Here is a 24,493-nt window from a genome sequence, read left to right as displayed (position 1 = left end):
GCTTTTGAGCACCGGTGGGATTTGATGCTGACCCATCCAGAGGTGCTTGATGGAGTCCAGGAAGCACAACACCCACCAGAGCCCAGCTGCACTGTAAGCCCATGCCTGCACTGGGCTATTTAATGTTCCCCAAGGGCACATCAGATATGCTTTGTGCTCCAAGGCATGATGGGGAGCCCTGTGGTTAAAAAGGTAATGGGCTGGGAACAGAGGTCGGCCTCCAAAAAATACCACATCTTGACACCTGTGGGAACCAGCTGGGGCTGTGGAGAAACACTCCCCAGGTGGGGGACTCTGTGTCCTGGGCAATTATCCCTTGTTCTTTAATCATGCCTTTTAATTACTGCTCATGGATGAGTGGCCTAAAACATGTTGGCTTCACAGTACTGATGCAACAGGGTCAGAGGAACAGAGGTGGCAGGAGGACGAAAAATGCAGTCTGTTGCGAGGGAGATAATGCAAACCTTTGGCCAGGCGTGCAGTCAATAATTAAGACCCTTTTTTTTTTTCTATTAAAGAAGAAAACCAGTGCTATCCATCAGGTATCTAACTGTGAAATGGTACAGCATTTCTCATCTCCCAAAGATGTTATAGGTTTTGAACTGTCAGAGAGATTAGTCTGAAGGCAGCAAGACCAAAGCACGCCCCCCCCCCCCCCCCCCCCCCCCCCCCCGAATTCAAAGCTCTCTAGGGAGGGAGGCAAGAAAAGGCTCTAAAGGACAAAGCCTCACTTAATGGGTCCTGTAAAACCTCCTGGCCATTATGCGCCGTCACTCTTTGCGGGTGGTTACAGGTCAGATAACTGTGCATGGTCGGCCAGATGCATTTTTGTGGGCTATTTGCTGAGCCTCGAAAGCACTGCCTCGGTACCTCAGCTGCCTCATGCTGCCCCAAAACCTGCAGGTTTGTTCACTGATTCCTTACTACCTGGAAAAACTACTTTTGCTCTTGCTTTCTTACAAAACATCTTGTTGCAGCACCTCTGACCGCCTCCAGTGTAAGCTGTGCCCTGTGGCTGTCGGTCATCACGATGCTCTCATCGCCTACACCGATGGAAACAACACCCCACATACGGATTACCATGTCAGGGGTTATATTTGAGAGGTACTTCACCTTATTTATTTATTTATTTATTTATTTATTTATTTATTTCCCTCTAAATACTCCTCTGCAGCATTGCACTGCAGGGATTTTGGCAGGGTGCTGCAGCACTCCTGTCACAGCAAATTCTTGCGGTTCAGCTCTGCAGAGGCACTCGGGTGCCTGACATGAGCAGTTGCTGTGGCTTTGTTTTGGGTTATCCTGTTTCACCTGGTATTTTGGCACAAGGCCGGCCCTCTTCTTGGGAAAGCTTGCGCATGTAGTGGTGAACTGGTGCTGAAAACTTCCAGGACAGTTTCTGTACCATTATTTTCCAACGTTTACATTTCAGGAATTTTCTATTTATGGTACTTTGATGTTCATGAAACAGGTGAAATTCTGGTATGGCCACAAGCAATACACAGCCACAGGTGTTTGTCTTATGGACACTTATAAAATATGCTTGCTTTTATTTTCTGCTCTTTTAATCAGTCAGTTTTTTATATATGACATGAGTCCACCTGTTTGATTCTCAGTTGAAATCTTTTGGGGTTTGAAAAGATACAGGCAGGGGGCAAATCTATCAGAATATAAGTAATTAAGTTCCCCTGGTGAGTGAAAACTGGATGAAGGTCAGATCTGGTTTCTTACTCGGTTTGTAAAACTGGTGCATAAGAAATACTGCTGACAGAGTGCCTGAGACTTTCTGTTTTAGCATGCCGTGCAGGGAATCTTGTATGGCTACAAATGGAAGAAAAAGAGATCCAAAGAGGTTTTTCCTCCAGGAGGGAGATGGAAAAATGAATAAAATGAATACTATTATTTCCCAGTGTTTTGGAAGCAAGCAAGCAAGCCACCAATACGTACAACCAGAAACCTAACTACTGTTCAGCATACTGGTTATATAAGAAGCAAAGAAAAAGAGAAAAGAAGCCCCAAACTGCTCTTTTTACTCTGCGCAGCATGATTTGGATGGAGGCAGATCCCACGCAGTGCAAGACGAGCTGCGGGCCATCACAGCAAGTCTGGCAGCTCATTCCCATATTTTGTTCCACTTTGCCATGTGCAAAACACACAAGGGATTGTCTGGAGGACAGTGGGGGCCTTTATGCCCCCAAACACGTTATCGCTGCTGCAGCTCAGCTATTTTTCCCCCCTCTCTGATGTGCCTCCAGCCTGTGTGGCTGTTCCCAGGGAGCCGCAGGGCTGAGACCTCGCATGGCCTCCAGTGATGTCACAGGAGTCACCAGAGACCCCAGATCTCTGTTTTGGGGGACTACGGGGTGTATCTGTGAGCCAGGTGCCATGGGAAGGACAGGGGAGGACAGGCTGTTGCCCAGAGAGATACAACCCAGTCCTGAATTCTTGGAAAAGAGATTACAGCTTGCAGGGCTCCTCTTCCAGATTTTTTTTGCAGGTGTTTTAGCACTGCACTGAAGAACGGGACTTCTTAGGGAAGGAGAGCCCAGCCTGGAGCCCCCATGTGAGAGGTGACAGCAGAGGATGTGGCTGCTTTCACCCCAGGAAGGACCCTGCTGAGGTGCTGGGCCAGCCCCCCTGAATGGGGCAGCCAGGATTTCCCATGAATGTAAGGCTAAATTAAGCTGTCTTCAATGACACGCTTTGTACTTTCAGGGTGACACATGGCAAAAGGCTTGAGAGATAGCACCTGCCCCTGAGCACCTGCAAAAGTTCTGCTTAGCGTGGCTCAAGTCTTTGGGGCCAGCTATTATGAGCCCCAGTTATTTCTGATGCCTCCCCACATGCCAAGAGGAGGGCATTGGCCACGGTGCTGCCCCAAGAAGCAGCAACAGGCAAAAATATTTGGCACAGGGAGGTTGTCTGGAGAAGCTCCTGCCCAGACCTCACCGTGCAGTAGGCTGCCGCAGTCCGGCAGAGCGGTTGCTTGCATGGGACTGTTCAGAAGAGGCCCAGATTTGGACGGGGGAAAAAGAGACGACTTTAGAAAGATGCCCGTAGTTGGAAATATTTTAATACCACTGAGTCACAATTTTTAGTACAAACAATCAGGAAAAAAAAAATTTAGAAATCCCGAACAGTGCCATTCCCACGGTGTCCATCCCATAGAAAAGTTAATATAATTTCATATTAAAAGAATAAAAACATTCTTCTACACAACGCTGTGCTCTTTGTATAAAAACATGTTTCAGCTATTATTTTTTTAAAGCGTGATTTTCCTTTTCAGTCCTCACTGCAGTAGCTTTGGTGTGTATTTTTTGAGGGGAAACCCATCAGCTGGGTTCAGCCGACCAAGCACTGCTCTCCCCTGACGGGTGAAGACAGACTACAAGCACTGCTCTCCCCTGACGGGTGAAGATATTTTTACATGGGGTCTGCAAGTCAAAAGAGAGAGAGGGCTGTTAGTCCTGCCTGCCAGAGAGAAACCAACCCCAGGGCAGAGACCGCGCGGCTTCCCCTCCAACACGAGGAGACGCTGCCCATCCTCTAACGTGGGGCTGCAGACAAGGGATAACTGGCAAAATTTAGCCAGGAACCAAAGCAGCACACGGGCATAAAGCAAAAATAAGCAGGGAGAAATCAACTACTTGGGTAATTGGGATTAAAAAAAAATAGTAATTAAAACGGCTCTTTGGATCATTTCCACCATTTGGTTTCCTGCGGTTTAGCTGGCATACCACACATAACAGACGGACAGCTGGCAGTACAGGGCCTTCGGGGGATTTACAGAAGAAATTGGAGTGATGGAGGTTCAGAGCAGTTAGTAACAGCCAAGACGCAGTACACAGAGGTGGTGGCAATTAGTGCTCCTGAGCTTAAAGACTTCACCGCACGCTCCAGGGAATCCTGTCCAGGGGATCCTGTCAGGGAAGGGGCATTTGGAGACAGCAGGAAGACATCAAAATTCACAGGTCTGTCCATCTCTGAGTTACCTGAAAGAGCTGCTCTGGGCACCAAAATAAAAACAAACCACTGCTTGTGGCTCAAAGTCCCCTTTTTTGCCTGCTTTAATTTGACCAACACCAGAGTTTGCTCTTCTGCTTGACAAGGCCACGTACTTGTGCCTGGTGAAAAATGCGCTCAGGTCAGATTTTAGTTGACAGAGCTCAGCTGGAGCACCAGCAACTGCCAGGCTGCCACTGGCCAGAGTGGTTTCTAATTCCTTGTGAGCTCAAAATGAGAATTAATAAATAAAAATGTTGCTTTGGGGCAGCAGCCGGGCAGGGAATAATTGCACCCTGAAAGCAGGAATGTTTCCTAAGACCCCACGGCCAGGGCACAGGGGCACCAAGCCCCAGGGTGGGCTTTCTGCTGCTCGGGTCCAACACAGGTTGGCAGCATCCTTTTCCCTGGAAAACCTGGAAAAACTCTGCACTGGATCCTGACGGCAAGGCTGCAGGACACACAGAGGCAAGCAGGGACAGCCACGTGTGGCGTGGGGGCTGCGACACAAAGCGCCTCTGTGCCGCACACCCCCGCAGGACCAGCACCTGCCAAAGCGGCGCTGGGCACAGGGGCCAGAGCCACGGGACGTGGCCCAGCCACCCACAGCCCCAGCAGCTCGGGGCTGGGGGCGGACATGCAGCCTCCCCTGGGGAGCCTGGTGGTGCTGGATTCAGGAACTGATAACAAAAATAAAAATCTAGAGGTTTGCACTGCATGCAGTGCCGTGGCCTGGAAGCTGGAAAAGCCCCTGAGAAATAGGTGTGTTCGGAGTAGATGAAAGGTCTCACGTGGTGCCCAGGGACCGTGCGGCGTTCGCCGTGCCGGGTGGGAACACCGGGGTCTGGCCTGCTCTTGGGAAGGGAGGGAGGCGTTCAGTGGCAGAGGGAGAGCAGGGTTAGGGATCAGACGTACTCCCGAGCTGTTGAGGGCTGCGACTGCCGATAGTACTGCTGTCCTTGCCGCTCCTTGGTGGGGCAGGAACAGCACAGGAGGGAGCCCCCCAGCATGGTGAGGCTGGCGGCCCCCCAGCCAACAAACAACGCTGAGCCGAATTCGTACCTGTGGCAAGAGAGAGGGGGACATCAGGGAGGAGGACCAGGAGTGCAAAAGGCAGGGGTGCAAAGAGAAACAGGGACCCCTGCGACACCCAGGCCCTCAAAGCCACGAGGAAGCTGCTGGCAGCACTGAGGCAGACGCTGAGTGTCCTTCTCTCCAGCCCCCCCATGCTTCACATTGGCCTGACCTTGCTTTTAAGATTTCCTGCAGCTATCGGGCTGCTCCCCCACACTTTCTTCCTCCCATGTGCTGAAACCCCACACGACTGCTCTTACAGTGTCTCAGTGTAAAGTCAGCAGTGGCACTAAGATTAAAACTCAATCAGCTGCTTAAAACCAGGACTGAAAGTGCTAGAAGGACTTCCATAGTGTCACAACTGCAGGGTGGCACAGGCACAGCCCCAATCCTGCCCTAGCTGCAGGCACATCTGCCTGCCCTGCGCCTTGCCCAAACCCACAAAACGTGCAGGTGTGTCGGGGACAAGCTGGGATTCAAAGAGTGCCCCTCAGGCGGGGGGCACAACTCCTACCTTGCGTTGATCGGGGTGCTGGCACTGAAGAACTCATAGGTGACCTGTGTTGCATACAGGGACACGGCCGCTAACGTACACAGACCTGAACATCAAACACTGAACATCAGCAACACCCAGCCCATCGCCAAACCGTTCCCTCTTCCCTTTCTCTGCCAACAAGCCTTTAAAAGCTGTTTGAGCTCTTTTGCATCGAAGAAGGGCAAGGACCCATGGGCTGGACCTGCCCAGCCACTTACCGGAGAGGATAAAGAGGACACCCCCAGCAACAGCAATGCGGCTCTTGGTAACGGGATCCTCTTCACCAACTTTGGTGCATTTCATGCCCACGACGCTCACAATGATGCCAAAGAAACCCAGGAGAAGAGAAATAACCATGAGAGCCCGGGAGGTCTGGATGTGAACTGCAGGGGGGGAAGACAAAGCTGCTCAGCAGCAGGAGCTTTCAGCCACGGCAGTCTGCAAATCAAAGTCACCTCCCACCAGGATGAACCGGTCCTTAACCCTGGTCCTTAACCCTGGTCCCCCTGTGCAGTCAGGGGCAGGGGCCAGCCACTCACTGCTCCTGTGCCCAGAGGCATCGCGCGTTGTGCCAGAAGACCTCGGCTCACCTCAGGGCACCTCTCCCAGCTCCATGCAGCCACACCCCGACCTTCCTCCCTGCCATGCTCCTCGCTGTGAGTTCCCGGGGTGGGAACCATGGCACCGTGCCCACAGCAGCACCACGTCCCCAAGCGATGTCCCCACCGAGCAGCCGCCATTCCCCCACGTGGCACCTGCCTTGGGGCTCAAACCCACAGAGGCCAAGGGGACAAAGCCACACAGAGGGGCTCAAACCCAGGGGTATAAGATGGGCTCAGCCCTACGATGGAGCTCTAACCCGTAGCAAACCATGGGTGCATCGGGGGGCTCAAACACAGTGAGAAGCATGAAGGGCTCGGACCTATGGCAGGACTCAGACCCACAGAAGAGGAGATCAGGGAGCACAGGGCTGGGGGTGGGCTCTGACCCACTGCAGCAGCCAGAGGAGCTCAGACCTGTGCAGTGCCCAGACCTAAGAGGGGGCCGAGGGGAGCTCAGAGCCGTGGGGCTGGGGGAGGCTTGGCCCCATAAAATGAGCAGATCGGGGAGCTGGGGCCCATTAGAGGGGCTCCGACACGGCGGGAGGAAGGAGTCAGACCTGCTGGGAGCACCGGAGGGGCCAGGAGAGCTCAGACCCACCGGGGGGGGGGTGGTGGTGGTGGTGCGGGGTAGGGGGCTCTGAGCCTCAGGGGGCGGCTCGGAGCTTGGAGGGGGGGCTTCAGCCCTATGGGTGTCGGACCCCGGGGCCCCGTCCGCGCTGTACGCACCGTCGAGGGAGAGGAGCGAGTCGTGGAGGCGGCACTGCACCTGCCCGGTGCTCTGGGCGGCGCAGCTCATCCAGAGCCCTTCGTGCAGCCCCACGGCGGTGATGATGGCGTCCCCGGCGTACGAGCTCTGCCGCCACTGGGGCAGCGCCGCGGCGGCCAGCGCCGCCACCCACCCGCCCAGCGCCGCCAGGTACCCGGCCAGCTCCCGCGCCCCGCCGCCCATCGCCGCCGCGCTGCGCCCGCCTCGGCCCGGCCCGGCCCGGCTCGACCCGGGGGCGGTGTCCGGGCCCGCCCCGCTCCGCCCTCCCTCGGGCCGCAGGAGGGGCTGAGGGGCCCGGGGAGATGGAGGGGGGGGTGCTAGGGGGAGGGGGGGGGTCCGCGGGCTGCAGGGGGTGTGGGAGGGTCTCCCCGAGAGGAGGGACCCCGGAGGGGATGGCGGGCCCTGAGGGGAGAGGCGGAGGGGCCGGGGGGCATGGGGAAGGTGGGGACCCCCAGGGAAACCAAGGAGGGGCGCAGCGTGCCCCAGGGGCTTGGGGCGGCTGGGGGAGGTGAGGAGCCCCCGCACGGCTGCTCGGGCCAGGACCCCCCTGCCGCGGGGGCAGCCGCAGGAATCTGGCACGGGGCCGGGGCACACGGGTGGCCTGGCACGAGGCCGCTCTGTCAGCCCCCGGACACGAAGCTGGGGTGGGCACGGTGCCCCCCATCACGGCCCGAGGGGTGGTGGGTGCGGGCAGCCATAGGGCCGGAGGGACGCTGGCCTCCTGTGGGGCCTGGCAATCTTTAACTGCCCGGCCTCATCTGCAGTCAGCTCACGCTCGGGGCCGGCTGGCGGGGGGCTGGCTGCCTCCCCTGGACAGGCTGCCATGCTCGAGGGGACAGCGGGGAACCGCTCCTGGTGGAGGGCACGAGCTGCTGCTGGAGCCCACCCAAAGAAACCAACCTCACGGCCGCCCACCTGTGCCCAAGTCCCCCGCCCTGGTCACCAGAGCAGGCCTTCGCCCCCTCCAAGCACCAGCGCAGGGCCCCCTTGCAGGCGGCTGGTGGTGGGACCATTTACTCACATTCCCCGGATGGTTATGGTAATGGCCAGGGCACCCAGCACCCCTAGGAACAATTCACTGCCCTGTTCGGCTGGTGCTCAATGTCCTTCTTGTTCAGTACGAGGGCAGAGCCCCGAAGAGGGGTGAACGAGCCCCCACCATGCCAGCCCCAGCTCCCTCCTACTCCCAGCAAGAAGCTCGTGGATCCCTTCCAGGTCCCTGCTGCCTGGGGGATGCTGCAGGGCTAATCTAGGGGCCACGTTGCGCTGCCAAAACTTCCCAGGGTGCTGCCCTAGGCCAGTGGTGCAGCAGACGTGCTTGCCCCCTTTCCAGCAGGACTGGGGGCCAAAACCTGCAGCGGTTGGGTCTTTGGGCACGGACAGGGTGCCCCTCCTCCCCCCCCGTGCCCCATCCCCAGCGCTGCTGGGCAGCAAGCCTCCGTTTAAGCCCGGGGCACGGCACTCCCCAGCTGAGGCACCCGGTCCCCAGCACCACCCGCAGCCGCTGCCCTGGGGCTGCTGCAGGGCAGAGGCCAGGAGCCGCTGGGCGCTGCTGCCCTCGCCTGGACAGCAACAGGGTTGCAGGGCCCAAACAGGGGCTGACGGCACGGCAGGGAGCGTGCCTCCAGGGAGCTGTGCTGCGAGCAGCTTCTTCGGAAAGACACCTTTATTCACCGATTCTCTGCAGAAGGCACTGAAGTAGCAGTGGTGCGGAGTGGGCTCGAGCAAAGCAGTAAGGCACATTTAGAGTGGCTCCAGCCCCCTCAGCCCCACACTGCTACCTTGGTACTGAGTCCTCAACCGTAAAAGATCTTCCCCCTCCCTTTGCCCCACATCTCCCCCCTACCCTCCTGAGTCTGGCTGCTCATCTCCACGTCACCCTGAGGTCAGTGGCAGCTCTGTTGCAGGGGGGTGGATGCCATGGAGCAGCACAGGGCACCCCCAGCTCCCCCTCCTGCACAGGGTGCATCGGCCACAAGGTAGGTCCCAGCTGGCACCCCAGGGCTGAGCAGCCAAAGCTGCGTGCTGCAACTGTGTCCCAAAAGGCTGAAGCTGGTGGTGCTGGCCCGGGCAGGGTAGAGCAGGCCCATGGCGAGGCTGGGACCCTGCACAAGGAGCGTCAGAGCTCGTCCTTCCTTGCTGCATGCGAGCCATCAGTGGTGGTGAGAGCTGGTGGCTCCTGCTCTGTGCCTGTCTCCTGCAGCAAGTCCACCTCCTCCACCCTGAAAAGCATCTTCACCAGGTCGTCAGCCTGCACACGCTCCTGCAGAGCAGAGCTCACGTCAGACCCTGCTACCCCCTGCTTCCACAAAGGGTAGGGGATGACAGCCCCAAAAATCTTCCTGCTGCCAGGAAAGAGTGGGCTGAGGTGCTCACCCGCTCGCTGTGCCGTGGGTCCAGGGTGAACCAGAGGGCAATGGCGCAGCGCTGGCCTTTGGTCACAGCCTTCACCCCGTGGGGGTTCTCCGAACCAGAGGAGAAGCCCACGGCACGGCCGCACTGGGGCTGCACCTCCGCCTGCAAGGGAGACGCTGGTGGGGACCTGCTATACCAGGTGGGGCGAGGGGACAAGTCAGCCCCCGACTCACAGTAGCCCCTTGCACTGGCACAGAGGACTGTCCCAGGGGACAGCAGCAGGCTGGCGGCCAGCGAGCAGGAAGGGGGTTTGGTACCAGGGCTGCACACAGATGTGCGGGGAGCTGAGGTACTTACAGTCTCCGTCTTGGCATCCAGCTCTGTGAAGTAGAAAGCTCCCCCTTCAAAGTCCCCATTGAGGTAGAGGATGGCACTAAAGAAAGCAGGGGACAAGCAGAGGTGACATCCATCACCCCAGACCGCAGCTCAACAAGCAGGTAGGTCTGGAGCTCCCCAAACACCACAGCAAGAGACGGAGGCAGGAGAGCCCAGAATGGGCTGCCCTCCCACCCCAGGGGCTACTGGCCCACCTGCCGCTAAGCCTTAATGCCCTCAGACAGAGGAGCTCTGGCCCACTAACACCTCAGTACCTGTAATCCCGGAAGGTGTAGGCTGGTGGCTCCTTCACACACACCATGGCCTCCGCGTTAAGGATGCAGTTGTCCACATGCACCTCGTGACTGTTGTCACTCCGGCCTTCTTGCTTATCTAGGGTGCAACAAGACCTGGCATTTCAGGACTCCTCTGTCCCTGCAGGGTGGTGACCTGTCCCCAAGCACCACATGTATGGAGATAACAAGGTCACCTGTAACCTAAAGCCCTTCCGCTCACTGCAACTTGGCCATATGGACTTCTCTCATGGCATTTCTTCCTGCCCTCCAGACACAGCCTCCCCTTGCACCCAACCCCAAATGCCTCCGAGCACCAAAACCCGGCAGGGTATGAAGCTGCCTGGAGAGCCAACGGGGCTGCTCATCTCCCCAACCAGACTTAGGGACAAACTCCCCACACCTTCCTTTTAGGAAACGAGATAGGAGAGCAGGTGCCCTGATTCTCCTTGTGTAACACTTCCCCGGGGCCGTGCTCACCCTCGATGGCTGTGCGGCACACCAGGTGGGAGTAAGAGAAGTGGAGCGGGACCTCCAGGCGGAAGTAGGACTCCATCATGTGCCGTACCTTCTCCGTCACGTTGTAGTAGAGGTGGGCGCTCTGCAGGGGAACCTTGCCCTCCTGGCCCAGCTGCAGGGGGCAGACAGGACACGGGCTCAGCTGCCGGCTGCCCTGGGGCAGGAGCCCTTGTGGAACCTGGCATGGCAACTGAGGCAGCCCCAGGAGGCCTGCAGTGGCAGCCGCCTGCCTTCAGAGTCCCCTCCCTCATCACCGCAGCTTGTTTTTTCCCCTCCCCATAGCCATCCTAACCTTGAGGGCCTTCAGGACGGTCACACCGTAGAAGGTCTCACTGGGGGTGTGAGGAGATGTCTTCCCACGATAGCCATCCCCAGCCGAGGCAGCTGCCTGCAAAACCCAGCTGACGTTATCCCATCTGACTTCTGAACCACGGGATGCGACCCTTCAGCATCCCTGCCCCATTTCTGCCCGTTCCTCCCCTCCCCGTGCTCACGTTGGTCAGTCTCTGAAGCTCCCGGCACTCCTCAGCTGACAGGACCCCGTCCACCACGACGCGCTGCGAGCCGTTCAAGGCCTTGGAGTTCATGGTGACGCTGGCTCCCTCGTACACCAAGGGGCCACCTGCGGCACAAATGGGATCAGGAGGGAACATGGATGGGGCCGGGGGCTGCCAGCCCCAGCGTACAGCACTGGTGGGGGTGCTGTGGTTAGCCAGAGCCTTTTGCCTGCTCCTGCCACCACCTGCACGGATGGACTGGAGGCTGGCACCGGGGACACGGAGGTCCCTCTCCCTCCTCCCCTGACCCACAGCTCCCCGCACCTTCTCGGATGAACTTGCTTATATCAGCAGACTCCTTCGCCTTCTCCTCCACCAGCGTCTCGATCTCCTTCATGAGGTTGCCAATCTCCTCCGAGATGCGTGCCGCTGTCTCCCGCTCCACCCTGGGCACACAGTGGCCATCAGCTCCACAGCCCCACTGTCCCCATGTCAGGAACAAGGCATGCCAAGGCAAGGACAGGACAAGTTGTGTCTAGGGGCTGGTGACAAAACCCAAGGTGGGAGAGCGTCACCTCCGCACAGCCCTCACCCCCTGCCCCAAGCCACTCACGGTGGCCTTCCCAACCCTGTGACCCAAGGGCCAAGCTGGAGAACCAAGTGCTGCCCTCCAGCAGCCTCTCCCGGCTCCAACATCAAATAACTTCCCTGGCAGCGACTCTGCAGCCCCCCGGTTCAGCCCAAATCCCAGGAAGGCAGCGGGGTACTCCCCACTGGTTTCCTCCCCATCAGGAAGGCTTGGGCAGCTGCTCACTTTTGTTTCTCTCGCAGCCTCTTTGGTATCACCTCCTCGGGGGTCCACGTGTCCTGCAGCCACAACAACAGCAACATCAGGAGCTGGACGAGGATCCAGCTCGAACACAAACCACTCATCCTTTTCCCCTGCAGACACATCCCCTCTGACTGCCACGACCAGCCAGGTCTAACACCACTCACCGGGTCCACAAAGGGGATCCCAAAGACATCATAGCTGAAGAAGAGCAGCTCCTTCTCCATCAGGCTTCGCTGGCGGTATGCCCGGATCTCCTGTGGCAAGGGACAAGAAGGATGGGTCAGGGCACTGCACAACTGCTCTGGAAACATCCTGAGTGAGGGCAGGAGGGCGTGGGATTTGCATCGCTCCCATGGGCCTCCCTGCAGACCCACTGCTCTGGTTTCCTGGACCCTCTGGCAGCTGGGGAGCAGGTGACTTCCCCATCCTGGTTAAACTTTCCTATGTGGACGAGCCCTAGGGACAGGATGAGGGAGACAAAGGCACATGGATAGGGACACATGTCCCTCCTGCAGGAGGCTCTGGAGAAGCAGATTCCCTTTTGTGCCCCATTTGATGCACGGCAGAGACCTGAATCCCTGCCTACCACCTCTAAGGCAGCACCAGAGCCTTTGGCCCCAGCTATTTTGAAGTGAGAGTCTTTCCTTTTAAAGCAAATTCACTTCAGTTGTCCAATCATGTAGAAGAGGTGGGTTTGATCCTCTCAAATACACGCCTTCACAAAAAAAAAGTCTGTTTGCCTCTCCCAAACCTCTCCCAGGAGAGCTGTTCAATTTGTGTAAGCAATCAAGCGTTCACTTAGCCATGCAAATTGGCCAAAGCTATTTAGTCAGCGATGTTTTTCAGTCTCAGCTAAGTTCCAGCTGTTAACAAGCAGTATTCCCTCCTATCTGCCCTGACCCGGCAGCACAGGGAACAGATCTGCCTTGGGACTTGCTCACAAAACCACCAGCTCTGTTACATCGCCCAGGACAGGAGACAGAGAGAGGTGTGAAGCACACATGAGCATGGATCAGTCAGACTCTCCTTTTTGGTCTGAGGCCAGCAGGTCTCTCATCCATCCGCTCCTCTCCGCCCTGCTGATGGAGGGTGACCACTCCCACTGCAAGCCCACCCAGAGCTGACTGCGAAACCTCTGCAAAGGCTGTGAGCCCCAAGAGGACAGAACCTGTCCCCACACTGTCTCGTCCCAGCTGGTCACCCACCTCTCGGGGTTCAATGGGCCTGGCCAGGTCTTCCCCCAGGACAGCAGTATAATAGGCCAAATTCTGGTTCATCACCTCATCGTTTGGGAAGAAGAGCAAGTAGGTTTTGGTGCATTCAATTGCTTTTTCGTAATTCCCACCTGGAAAGAGAAACAGAACTGTTATAGCACGTATTTTCCCTGCCTTGCTGGTGTCCAGCTTTGGCACAGGCGTGATCCGCTGCTGGGACAGCGACTGGGGAGGATGAAAGGGGTTTGGCAGGGGCTAGTCATCAGGGAGAGGATACACTGGCAAGCCCAGTCCAATGCAGAATAAACAGATCATAAGCTCTAAGGCTGGATGCTTTCAAACAGTGCATCAGAGAGTAAATGGGGATGCAGAGGAGAAACAACAGAGAAAACTCTTGTTATTCTGCAAAAGGTCTCCCTTGCAAGCAAGGGTAGATACTCTGGAGGAAAGATAACCACTGCCACAAAGGGAAAGTAACAGCCCAAGGCCCTCTCCCACCTCCACCTCACCAGAAATGAATGCCACTGGCTGGGTAGTTTTCATGCTTGGAAATTATATCTTAAAGCCTATTTCCAAACAGCAACACCCAACCATTTCCAGACCAACCTGCAATTTTCAGCCACTTAAGCACTCTGACCTACTTTCATCTACAGTATTCCATCCTTTCAGTCTTCTTGGGGTTCATTTTTTCCTCCTTCTGGAGAAATATGCAAAGAAATAGTTCAACTTTTTCTAAGGAGGAGAACAACAACAACAAAAAAGAGGTGCGTTCGCCTGGGTTATAACTAACTCTTCTGGAGGGTGCCTCTGTCATTTGGAGTTTGAGGTTGAAAGTTGGCAGGAGGCAAAAAAAAAAAAAAAAAAAACTTCTCTAGGCTGTAGTGAAGCTTCCTGGGAATTTGGCATCTAAAAGGGGACGGAGACTTACTGCAACCAAGGGCAGCAAGACCTAGCTCTCCTGCGGCACATTCCTGCCCATGGAGAAGGGCCTGCCCTTTATTTCTACCCCAGAGCACAATGCCCATGGTGATGACAGCAGTGCCAGGTGCTGGAGTCCCAGCCAGCAGAGGACGGGGCAATGAGCTGCTTACTGTTGTAGTAGGCAAACTGCAGGTAGTTGAAGTGCGAGGGCAGGAAATCCTCCAGGGGCTTCTCCCGGCCAGGCTGCGAGGCGAGCTCTGTAACACAGCCTTGCTTGCAGCTCAGCACCTGCATGTAGTGATCTGGTAGGAAAAAATACCCACGTCACTGCTTGCAGTCACCAAAGGGCTGGTGGATGGGACCTCGGGGGTCCCCACTCCAGCCACCTGGTGCCAGCACTGCACTCTTCAGTGTCAGAACCCCCCAGGGATGGTGGTCCCCAGCTCCTGCGGGGCTGGCGCCAGAGCTGTGCCACCCTCCAGGGAAGGAGGTGTTCCTCATACCCAGCCCCAGCCTCCCAGTCTTGTGTCCTGGTGACCCTCTGCTGGTCCCTCTCATTTCTCCATGTCCCTCTAGGAGTGTGTGGTGAATCCTGGGCAGCATCCCCAGCACTGAGCAGGTAGAAACACCTCCTACAACTCACTGACCAGGCTCATCCTAGCAAAATCTAGGACAGGGCTTGCCCTTTTCGGGATGAGATGCATGCTCACCCCACAGGGAAATCAGGGGAGTCCCCAGGCTGTCAGGCAGGATGCTGTACACGCACTCCTACCTGTCATGGCCTGGAAAAGATCTGCGTTGTACTCCAGGTAGTTGTAGCCTTCGTAGTCATAGGGCCCCTCGCAGAGTGCGCGGCACTCGGTGTCTGCCACAAAGTACTCCTCCAGCGCCTTCTCCAGGTGCAGGACAGCCGCAGCCGGCTGCTCCTCTGTGTAAAACCTCACGCCTAGCCGAAATTCAGTCTGTGGAGAGCCGGGCTAAGGAATGACTGCGGGGCCTGCTGCTCCTTGCAGCATCCCCTCACCGCAGTGCCGCCACAGCACCGAGGGCATCCCTGGGAGAGGGGAACTTTGCTCCTGCCGCAGCCCCTGCTGCAGGAAAGCCCTTGTCACCCTCCCAGGGGATGTGCCCTCGAAGACACTCAGCCCATGCTGCCCAGTGCCCCTTGGTGGCAGACCCATCTCCTCTTCCCCACATCCAGCCATGGCCAGGAATTTTAGGATCGTCGCCACGATCCCAGCCAACAAAACTCAGCTTTGTAACCCCTCTGGATAAAACCCGTGGATGGGGTGCTCACCATGTGCGGCCTGGCCTCCAGGTCAATGAAGTCGGCCTCCTTGACGCCCGTCATCATCTGGTAGTACTCCAGGTTCTGCTTCATCTCCACGTGCTCAGGGTTGGCCACGAAGAAGGTGTGCGCTGCCGCCACAGCCTTCGCCACCTTGTTGATCTGGGTTGGGGGTGGCGGGAGGCGTGAGGAACCTCCCGGCCATCCAGGACCGAAACCTCCGCCCCGCTTGTCCGTGGCCTGTGCCCACGGCGCTGAGGGGAAGCTCCCCAGGGACCCGATGGGGTCACTGAACAGAACAATAAAGGTCAGAGAAGACCTCCGGGATCGTCCCGTCCAGCCACCCCCTACCTAAAGGGGAGCAGCCCGGCTCTGCCCCGCCGCTGCGGCTCCTCCAGCCGGGCCGGGCCGAGCCTCCGCGTCGCCCCCCCCGCAGCCCCCGAGGGGCCGGTACCGGGGCTGTGTGCGTGAAAAGGGGCCGGTACCGGGGCTCCTCGCTCCCCTGCGCGGCAGGCCCGGGGCGGGCCGCGGCCAGGCCCGACGTGGCACCGCGGGGGGAGCCGGGGAGGGCGGGGAGCACCCGGGGCCGCCTCCCGACCCCCGCCGCCAGGGCGGCCGCCGGCCCCCGAGTCCCGGCCCCCAGCATCGCCCCCTCCCGGGGCCCGGCGCCCCCCCCCGCCCGCGGATCTCCGCCACCGGGAGGACCCCGCGGGACGCTCCCCGCCCCCCCCCCGCGGGCCGTACCTTGAAGTAGGCGACCTGGAGGTAGTTGTAGGGGCTGCGCTTGCGGAACTCGCGCTCCAGCTCCTCGCCCAGGCGGTACCGGGAGGGCGCGGCGGGGCCGCAGCCCCGCAGGCAGGCGGCGCGCCGCAGCAGCCCCCGGAAAAAGAGGAGGTCGCGGAGCGGGGGCTCGGGCTCGGGCTGGGACCGGGGCTCTTCCTCCGCCGGCCCGGCCGTGGAGTTGGCGCAGCGCAGGCGGCACCGCAGCAGCCGGGAGCGCAGCGCGGCGCGGGCCCGCAGCGCCCGCTCCATGTGCAGCACCACGGCGGGCCAGTCGCCCCGCGCGTACGCCTCGGCGCCGGCGGCGAACAGCGCGTCCGGGGGCTCGGCCGGCTCCCGGGGCCCCGCCGGCTCCGGGGGCCCCGCCGGCTCCGGGGGCCCCGCCGCCGCCGCCGCCGCCGCCCACGCCAGCAGCGGCAGCAGCCGCCCCGCCAGCGCCATGGCCCAGCCTCGGCAGGCACCGCCCCCCGCCGCCCCTCGCCCCGCACAGGGCCCGCCCCGCCCCGCCCCTGCCCCCGCCCCGCGGCCCCGCCCCGGCGCGGCTCCGGCATGGCGGCGGCGGGGGGAGCGGACCCGGCCCTGGCCCTGGCGGAGGGCGGCGCCGGGCGGGCGGCCCGCGTCGGGGACCCGGGGGACCTGGTGGCCCTGGCCCGGCAGCTGCAGCAGGTGAGGGCCGGCGGGGAAGCGGCCGGGGCGGGTGTGGGGCTGCGCGGGCGGCCGGGGTCCCGCTGCTGCCCGGCCTCCTCCGGGGCCTCCCGGGACAGCGCCGGCCCCGGGGCCTCCCGGCCCGGCCCGCTGCTCTCAGTGCCGCCCTCCGTCTCCTGGGGTCCCCTGTCCTGTGCCCCGCGCTGTGTCCTGCTGCCTCCCCCTGTGCCTCCCAGTATGTCCGGCCGCCTCTCCCAGTCGTCCCAGTGCCTCCCAGTATGTCCTGACGCCTCTCCCAGTCGTCCCAGCGCCTCCCAGTGTGTCCTGACGCCTGTCCCAGTCGTCCCAGCGCCTCCCAGTATGTCCTGACGCCTGTCCCAGTCGTCCCAGCGCCTCCCAGTATGTCCTGACGCCTGTCCCAGTCGTCCCAGCGCCTCCCAGTATGTCCTGACGCCTGTCCCAGTCGTCCCAGCGCCTCCCAGTATGTCCTGACGCCTCTCCCAGTCGTCCCAGCGCCTCCCAGTATGTCCTGACGCCTCTCCCAGTCGTCCCAGCGCCTCCCAGTATGTCCTGACGCCTCTCCCAGTCGTCCCAGCGCCTCCCAGTATGTCCTGACGCCTCTCCCAGTCGTCCCAGCGCCTCCCAGTATGTCCTGACGCCTCTCCCAGTCGTCCCAGCGCCTCCCAGTATGTCCTGACGCCTCTCCCAGTCGTCCCAGTGCCTCCCTGTATGTCCTGCCTCTCCTGGCGCCTCCCAGTGTGTCCTGCTGCCTCCCCGAGTGCCCCTCGCTGTGTCCTGTTGCCTCCCCCAGTGCCTCCCAGTCACCCCAGTACGTCCTTCTGCCTTCTCCCAGTGCGTCCCACTGCCTCTTGGCCTCGCAGTCTCCTGGAACATCCCGCCGCCCCCTCTGCTGCTGGCTGCAGCCCCAGGCACCCCGGGGCCTCCTCCTGGCCCCGTGGCTGTCACCTCCCTTCCTGGGAGTGCCTTGGTGTCCCCCTGCCAGGCCGGCGGGCTCAGAGCTCCCTGGGCAGCTCGTGCGCCACCGCAGCCCTGTCCAAGCCCTGAGTGAGGCTGCGGCCACGGCTTCTCCAGCGCACACCCAGATCTCTGGCGTGGAAGTGTCTGGAGGGCCCTGGCTGCCCCGGTCCTGACCAGCCCCGCTCTTCCTTGCAGGCGGGTGACTTCGTCCGAGCGAACGCCTGCAACCGCCTGACCGTCATTGCCGAGCAGATCCGGTATTTGCAGGAGCAGGCTCGGAAGGTGAGGGCAGGTCTGGTGGCGGCCGGGTGGGGGGCTCGTTGCCTTGTGCTTGCACGTTGGCTGGGAGGAAACGGGGAGGAAAAAGTAGCTTCGTAGGTGACGGCCAGGCATTTGGAACAAGCTGCAACCTGGATGCGAATCATTGCCAGAAGCCAAACAGAGAAGGTTCAGTGGGGACACAATGAGGGTTTATTGTCTGGTACCAGCTGGGGGCGGGGGAGATGTTTTTGGGGCTTTCCCTTACTCCTCTGCATAGCAAGGAGGACTTCTGCTTGTGCAGGCCAACTCCTTTCTCAGGAGCAGTGGGAGCTGGGGGCCAGACCAGAGCAGCTCAGGCGTCAGTGGTGGCTGCGTGACGGGGAACTCCTGTCCCTGCAGTGTGTGGGTCGTGCTCCAAGGAGGACCTGGCACAGAAAAGATGAGCTTTTCCCCGGTGATTGGCCACGTCTCGGCTCTTGAGTATGTCCCGGCTCTTTTGCCAGAGCAGTCGGCCCCGGCCACAAACCCAGCGGGGCTCGGCTGTCCTCGGTTCTGCCTTCGCCCTCAGGGCTGCAGTCATGAGTTCTGGAAGCAAAGAGAAGTCTTGGAGTGAGAAAGGAGCTGCCGGTCACTGTGACTGGCCCGCAGCCATCAGGGCGAGTGCGTCATTTGGTCATTATCTGCTGGAGCCATGGAGCAGTCAGCTGGTGGAGCTGGGGAGCTGAATTCCCGTTTGTTTGCTGTCCCTGCCCCAGGTGACCTCTGCAGGGCCTGGTGACCGTGTGGGGAGGCAAGGAATGACCCCGGCACGTGGTGGGGTGAGGTGCGGAGGTGAACCTGGGGTTGTGAAGAGGTTGCTGCTGCTTGGAGGTCTCTCCACCTTGGTAGAGGGGTGCATGAGGCCCAGGGTCCAGCTCAGACGAGGAAACAGAGAAAATAAATTGTCCCTTTGGAAAGCATCCGTTTCCTGGGGCGAGTGAAGATGTGCTGCGTGAAGCCAGAACTGTGCTGGGAGGGCAAGGCCGTGCAAGCAGTGCTTTAGGCAGATGTGATAGTGTGCAAATAAGTTATATTTCACCTGGAAATCTTAAATTTGTTTTTTAGGTATTGGAGGAAGCTAACAGAGACGCTGACCTGCACCACGTGGCCTGCAACTTTGTGAAGAAGCCAGGAAACGTTTACTACCTGTATAGGCGGGAGGGTGGCCAAAGATACTTTTCCCTCCTGTCTCCTAAGGTGCGTGGTAACAGCTTTGGAGGAACTGGGAGAGGAGAAAAACAACAAGTTTCCAGTGCTTGGGCACTTCTGGAACTCAGAGAAAAACACCAGCTTGATGGAAACGTTAGTGGGCCCTTGCCCATTTGGTGGTGTTCTTGGTCTGAGTTACCTGCTGGTGTAAGAGCCATTTTTTGAAGTTCTCTTAGATGCTGGCAGAAGGTGGGTGAGATTCATGGCAGGTAGACCTGAATTCAGTCTCTGCAGTGCTTTGTCTGGAAGTAATGAGCAGCAAACGTGCCCTGGGCCTTCCCTGTCCAGTGCAGCTGTGTGGCAGCACAGTTTGTTCAGGTGCTTCAGCGCAGGGGCTGGGTTGGTTTGCAGCTCGGTGTTTCGTTTCTATGGGAAATGGGGATGGCTCTGCCCTCGAGTGGTGGGGTTGGTGTTGGGGGTGTCTTCCTCCCAGGCACCCCTTTTCTTGTGTGCAGGGCGAAGGCTTCAGAGAAAGCAGAGCAAAGTACAGAGCAGGGTAGAGGAGCTCTGCACAGGTTGGGGTGATGTTGAGTCCCCGAGCCTCCCTGTGTCAGTAGCACTGTAGCTTGATCCAGCCTTAGACTCGGGGTAGTTGATCCTATTTTTACGTTAGAAAATGGGGCAGTTGTGTAGCTGGGACTGCCTCAGAGGTGGAAGGGCAAGCCAGCCCAGACAGAGAGGCCATCAGCACAGTCTGGCTTCGAGGGAACCTGAACAGTGATGTGAATCTGTCCTTTCTCCTCCAGGAGTGGGGGACCAGTCCCCACGAGTTTCTCGGTGCCTATAAGCTCCAGCACGACATGTCCTGGACTCCATCTGAGGACATCGAGAGGCGAGATGCTGAAATAAACATCCTGGACAAGCTGCTGAGCCGGCAGGCGGTGCTGCCCCCGTGTACAGAGCCCAACTTCCAGGGTCTCACCAAGTGATGTGAGTCGTGGTGACCATGCGGGGACCTCTGAGCAGATGGGCAGTGTCTGGGTGCTGCCAAAGGCAGGGCAAGGAAAGAGACCAAGAAACAAACATGCTGATGCTGCAAGTACTTGCTCTGCGCTTTAATGAGACTAATTCTGAATTCAGTCTTACTGGATTTTCTAGTAATCGAGTAATTTATTTCTTTGACTTACGCCAAGCTGTGCCAAGTGGCAGATAATATCAGGTGGAGTAATTTCAAGAGAGCTTGGGGCAAAAAGCAAACTTGCTTGGGGTGAATGTGGTGATGCTACAAAATGTGTCCTACCTGTCTGGCTCTGGTGTACCTCAGTGTGACTGCCTGGGGCAGGTAATGATTTCAGGGCTGGATTTTGGCCCTCATTAAAACACGCATACACAGGAAGCCCTGTGGCCTGGGAAGAGTGGTCAAAACCCCACGCAGAAAGGTCTGTTGTGACTTGAGTACGTGGGTCTCTGTCCCAGCTGGTGCAGAGTCTGAACCCCTGAGCCTCGAGCATGGGGTGGCCTGGAGCCCCCTAGTTCTGGAAGAGCATCCTCAAAAGTGCCAGGCAAGCTTCAGGCTGTCAGCCTGGCTGCTATGCATGGTTCGGAAGGTGGGTGTTCCACAGCCCTCGTGCATTCTGTGAGGAAAGGCTGAGGGAGCTCAGGATGTTTAGCCTGGAGAAGAGAAGGCTCTGGGGTGACCTCATTGCAGCTTCTTATACTAAAAGAGGGCTTATAAAAAAAAAAAAGATGGAGAGCAACTTCTTGCTCAGGCAGACAATGATAGGATGAGGGGGAATGGCTTTAAACTAAAAGAGGGGAGATTTAGATTAGAGGTTAGGAGGAAATTCTTCACTCAGAGGGTGGTGAGGCACTGGAACAGGCTACCCAGAGAGGTTGTGGATGCCCCATGCCTGGAGGTGTTCAAGACCAGGTTGGATGAGGCCCTGGGCAACCTGATCTGGTGGGTGGCATACCTGCCTGTGGCAGGGGGGTTGGAATTTAAGGTCCTTTCCAACCCAAGCCGTTCTATGATTCTGTGATTTCCCCTTGGCATTGAGTGGCTGAGCTGCCAGAGTGAGACAGGAGTGTGCAGGGGCTGCTTACACTGGGTGTATCTGTACCAGAGCACCGGAGAAAATGAAACGAATCAAACTTGATCTCAGATGATCTCCAAGATGGGTCCTGTGTCCTGTCTGCATGCCCGAAGTCCTGCTTTACCAGGGAGGCTCAGTGGTGTGTGGGGCTGGTAAGCCATCTCCAGCCTCTCTTTTCCACCAAGAGCTGGGGGGAGGCAAAGATCAGAGCTGAGGAGATGCCTACCCTCAGTACCCAGGGAACTGTGCCCCTGGGGTCTGGGTCCAGCAGGGATGGAGGTGGGGCTTCTCGGTGGAGCTGGACTCTCCTCACTTCTAAGGCAGCAGGAGAAGAGCATTGTCCTGCCTGGTTGAAGAGCGGCAAACCGCCCCAGTGCCCAGCTTTACGGGCTGGGGCTGCTGGCACCGGCAGCGCTGCTCGTCCCCGGGGAGATGGCTTTGCTCACTGCAGCCTCTCCAGCTACCAGCACGTGTTACCCATACAGATTTTTGCCTTCCCCTCATGGTGAGGAGCATGCACTTGTTGGGGAAGGTCCCTGTGCCCCTGAGGGCTGGCAGCACCGCTTCCCCATGGGAAGACCTGTTCCCTCCTGCGAGGGGAAGAGCAGCACGTCTGAGGGATGCAGGTCATTCCTGGGCTGATGAGGCCAGCGTGCCCCGGAGTGGACCCAAGCTGGGGCCTGAGCAGACCTTCCCGACTCCTCGCCACGATTTCCCAACCTCTCCTCCTGCATCCCGCTGCCACGCACGCTGGAGCCATCCTGGCCAGCTGGATCTGGCCCCCCAGAAGGAGTCCTGGTCTCACAGGGGTGTGACAAAGCTTCCCCGCAGCCTGCGTCCCTCCTGCCCTAGGCTTTCTCCTTTCCCGGTGCTGCCATCGCTGTAGCTCAGCCCCATCCCGGTGGCTGGCCCTGGCAGCAGCCCAGTCCTCGGGCAGTGCGGGACTTTTCAAGCAGCTTTTCCCAGCACGCACTTCCTTGCTTGGAGCACGGGGCAGATTAAAAACAGTGTGTTGTTATTATTAGACCAGGGCATAATTAATTCCTTATCAAGTCACGAGTGCCTAATTTGATATTTTTTTTTCTTTTTTCTCTGCTTGTTTCATCACCTCAGGTCCTATTTTGCTGCATGATATTAAATCTTAACTTGGAAGGGAGAAAGTTAATTACTGCATGGGTTTTTCCGTGGTGCTAATTACAGCAACATCAGGGACCTTCTTGTGTGGTGATTTATGCTCCTCTGGGAGGGGGGTATTCCTGCCCTGGTTGTATCTGTTTTTAAAACTAGGACTAGAGGGAATGGCCTAAAGTTGTGCCGGGGGGGGGGGGGGGGGGGGGGGGCGTTCAGGTTGGAAATGAGGAGACATTTCTTCTCAGAAAGAGCAGTCAGGCATTGGAACGGGTTGCCCAGGGAGGTGGTGGAGTCACCGTCCCTGGGGGTGTTCAAGGAAAGGTTGGACGTGGTGCCTGGGGACGTGGTTTAGTGGGTGATGATGGTGGTAGGTTGGACCAGATGATCTTGGAGGTCTTTTCCAACCTTAATCATTCTGTGATGCTGTGAAAAGGTGTACGTTGATGTACATGCACAAGGGGATTAGGGTGATGTTCACAGCCTTCTGTCCTTTGCAGCTTGTGGTTTGGTACGTGACTTCACACCTCCAGCAAAGGCCCTGGCCCCCTGTGCCCCAGAACTCCCCCATGCTCCGCTGCAATTCCCCTGGGTGCCAGCACTTGCTGTTGGAGTGACAGCTGCCTGTCACGGAGGGTTAGTGCTCTGAGCCAGCCTTCTTCCAGCTCTGCTCCTTGTCCTGAGCCCTCCGCTCTCTCGGGTCCTGCTGTGTGGCCGAACCTCGCGGCTGCAGCTCCCTGTCACTTTAGGTGTGGCAAAGGCCTTTCCCTTGGGTTTGTAGCAGAAGAGTGAAAACACTATGGCTGTATGAAAATACACTGAAAGTACCAAAAGGTGGGACATGGAGCTCGCGGGCTTGTGTGGGGCACTGCTGCAGAGCCGAGCAACCCGCCCCATGTAAAACGGGCGGTGATGGAGCTGGTGGCAGACGGGTGAAATGTGCCAAACTGGAGCCTCCTGTGGCACATGCAGCAGAGGACGAGTTTCTACTCCAGCATCACATCTCGGTAACATATCAGTTATTAGAGAACAGAGTAGCCAGTGTTGGCAAAACCACTGAGACAGCCTGGGGAGGGAGGATCCCTTCAGTACCTCCAGGCTCATGAGTGCATCCACTTGGTTCAGCCTCTACTGTGCCCTTTCCTTGATGCATTTTGGATCAATGGGGCAGGAGTTTCATCATGAACAAGGCACCAAACAGCAACTGGGAGGAGTCGGCGCGATGCAGTGCCACAGAGAGAAGGTCCAAGCTGTCCACAGGTGAGGTGCTGGCTGCTCCGTGCTCCCACACATCTCTCACACCTTGCATTTGGACAAACGTGTGCCCTCTTTGCTTGGAGGAGCAAACACGCAGGTGAGGAGTGAACGAGGCAGCGGTGTCTGTGACTCATTTCAGAAAACACTGCTGAGGGTTTGATTCTGTGCATCTGGGGAATTTTTTTTTTCTTTTTGAACTTCTGCGTAAGTCATAGCAAGGAACTGTGGGGCTTTTAACTTTAAAAAGAACCCTGGCTGTCTTTCCAGGGTTCTTTTCTGGGTATGCTCCTCAGGGCATACCAAGCCGCATTCACTGGGAGGGAAGGGGGCAGAAGGCAAACGGACTGTTGCAGCTGCTGTACGTAACGCAGTTCCTGGAAAAAAGATTAAAAGTCAGCCTTCTCCTTTGAGACCTGTTTCCATTCAGTTTCCTCTGTACCCACCCAAGAGTAATTTAATGCTTTTGCATTTGAGGACACTGACTGTCCTGAGTTAGTCCACATAGAAGCTGAGAATGGACTTGGTGACATAGGAAATCTTGCATTTGTATGTTTTTTGGGTAAAACTGGTTGCAGCAAGGAGCACAGCTGTGCAAACGGCCCTTCCTCCTCCTGAAACGGTGCCACTGCAGTCAGCGGGGACGGCGTGGTTCAGCTTGCTGGCTTTGGAAACAGCAGCTGTAGGTAGAAATCCACCTGGGCACAGTATTTTGAAAATATTTCTCTCCACTTGCACTTCCATGAGTGAGTGTGGTCTGAAGCCAATGGCCTGCTCCAAACCCCCTGGGGATGGGCAGTCCCGGCAGCAGATGTAAATGTGCTTCTGATGCCATTAGCACTGGGCAGAGTGTTTTTGCTCCGTCTTTGGATGTGCAGATAACATGGGGCTTG

The 24,493-nt window shown here is 58.1% G+C and overlaps 3 protein-coding genes and 1 long non-coding RNA gene across 7 annotated transcripts; 2 read left to right on the top strand and 2 right to left on the bottom strand.

The window, feature by feature from the left end:
• The first annotated feature begins 376 nt into the window (after positions 1 to 376).
• Positions 377 to 2,917, top strand: LOC310883241. Of its 2 annotated transcripts, none has more exons than XR_014573396.1 (4): positions 377 to 542; positions 794 to 903; positions 978 to 1,104; positions 1,911 to 2,917. It is a non-coding gene; the product is annotated as an uncharacterized lncRNA (long non-coding RNA). The 2 variants fall into 2 exon arrangements; XR_014573397.1 differs by having other exon boundaries at positions 1,796 to 2,917.
• A 140-nt stretch (positions 2,918 to 3,057) lies between these two features.
• Positions 3,058 to 7,239, bottom strand: LOC310883240 (claudin-19-like). 3 transcript variants are annotated; one of them, XM_083852404.1, is made up of 5 exons: positions 6,940 to 7,221; positions 5,830 to 5,994; positions 5,591 to 5,675; positions 4,918 to 5,064; positions 3,058 to 3,434 (listed from the first exon to the last, which is right to left on the bottom strand). In XM_083852404.1, the coding sequence occupies exons 1-5, from the start codon at positions 7,160 to 7,162 to the stop codon at positions 3,386 to 3,388; spliced, it is 669 nt and encodes a 222-aa protein (XP_083708530.1). In that variant the 5' UTR covers positions 7,163 to 7,221; the 3' UTR covers positions 3,058 to 3,385. The 3 variants fall into 3 exon arrangements, with proteins under 3 accessions (XP_083708530.1, XP_083708532.1, XP_083708531.1); XM_083852406.1 differs by lacking the exon at positions 5,591 to 5,675 and having other exon boundaries at positions 6,940 to 7,238; XM_083852405.1 differs by lacking the exon at positions 5,591 to 5,675 and having other exon boundaries at positions 3,058 to 5,064; positions 6,940 to 7,239.
• Positions 7,240 to 8,624: 1,385 nt separating this feature from the next.
• LOC310883239 (prolyl 3-hydroxylase 1) lies at positions 8,625 to 16,494 on the bottom strand (the record flags this gene model as incomplete). The annotated part of the gene is made up of 15 exons (XM_083852403.1): positions 8,625 to 9,242; positions 9,356 to 9,496; positions 9,692 to 9,767; positions 9,985 to 10,102; positions 10,483 to 10,633; positions 10,814 to 10,909; positions 11,016 to 11,143; positions 11,343 to 11,464; positions 11,833 to 11,885; positions 12,015 to 12,104; positions 13,056 to 13,195; positions 14,156 to 14,287; positions 14,758 to 14,947; positions 15,283 to 15,435; positions 16,018 to 16,494. 15 exons carry the CDS (start codon positions 16,492 to 16,494, stop codon positions 9,099 to 9,101), a joined length of 2,211 nt encoding a protein of 736 aa, XP_083708529.1. The 3' UTR covers positions 8,625 to 9,098.
• A 108-nt stretch (positions 16,495 to 16,602) lies between these two features.
• LOC310883243 (uncharacterized protein C1orf50 homolog) lies at positions 16,603 to 20,275 on the top strand (the record flags this gene model as incomplete). The annotated part of the gene is made up of 4 exons (XM_083852409.1): positions 16,603 to 16,719; positions 17,872 to 17,958; positions 19,042 to 19,173; positions 19,932 to 20,275. The coding sequence occupies 4 exons, from the start codon at positions 16,603 to 16,605 to the stop codon at positions 20,112 to 20,114; spliced, it is 519 nt and encodes a 172-aa protein (XP_083708535.1). The 3' UTR covers positions 20,115 to 20,275.
• Between the last annotated feature and the right edge of the window lie 4,218 nt (positions 20,276 to 24,493).

Source organism: Anser anser (genome assembly GCF_964211835.1).
Source record: "Anser anser genome assembly, contig: SUPER_17_unloc_1, whole genome shotgun sequence".
NCBI classification, from domain to species: Eukaryota; Metazoa; Chordata; class Aves; order Anseriformes; family Anatidae; genus Anser; species Anser anser.
The sequence above is the reverse complement of the archived record's forward strand: the minus strand, read 5'-3'. Positions and strand labels throughout refer to the sequence as shown.

Bases quoted from the DNA above. Each gene is read 5' to 3' on its own strand.
- LOC310883240 (XM_083852404.1), bottom strand. From the start codon at position 7,162: ATGGGCGGCGGGGCGCGGGAGCTGGCCGGGTACCTGGCGGCGCTGGGC. The intron at 5,995-6,939 runs GTGCGTACAGCG...CCCCCCCTGCAG, and splicing joins CTCGCTCCTCTCCCTCGACG to TTCACATCCAGACCTCCCGG. The intron at 5,065-5,590 runs GTAGGAGTTGTG...CTCTTGCCACAG, and splicing joins AGCACCCCGATCAACGCAAG to GTACGAATTCGGCTCAGCGT.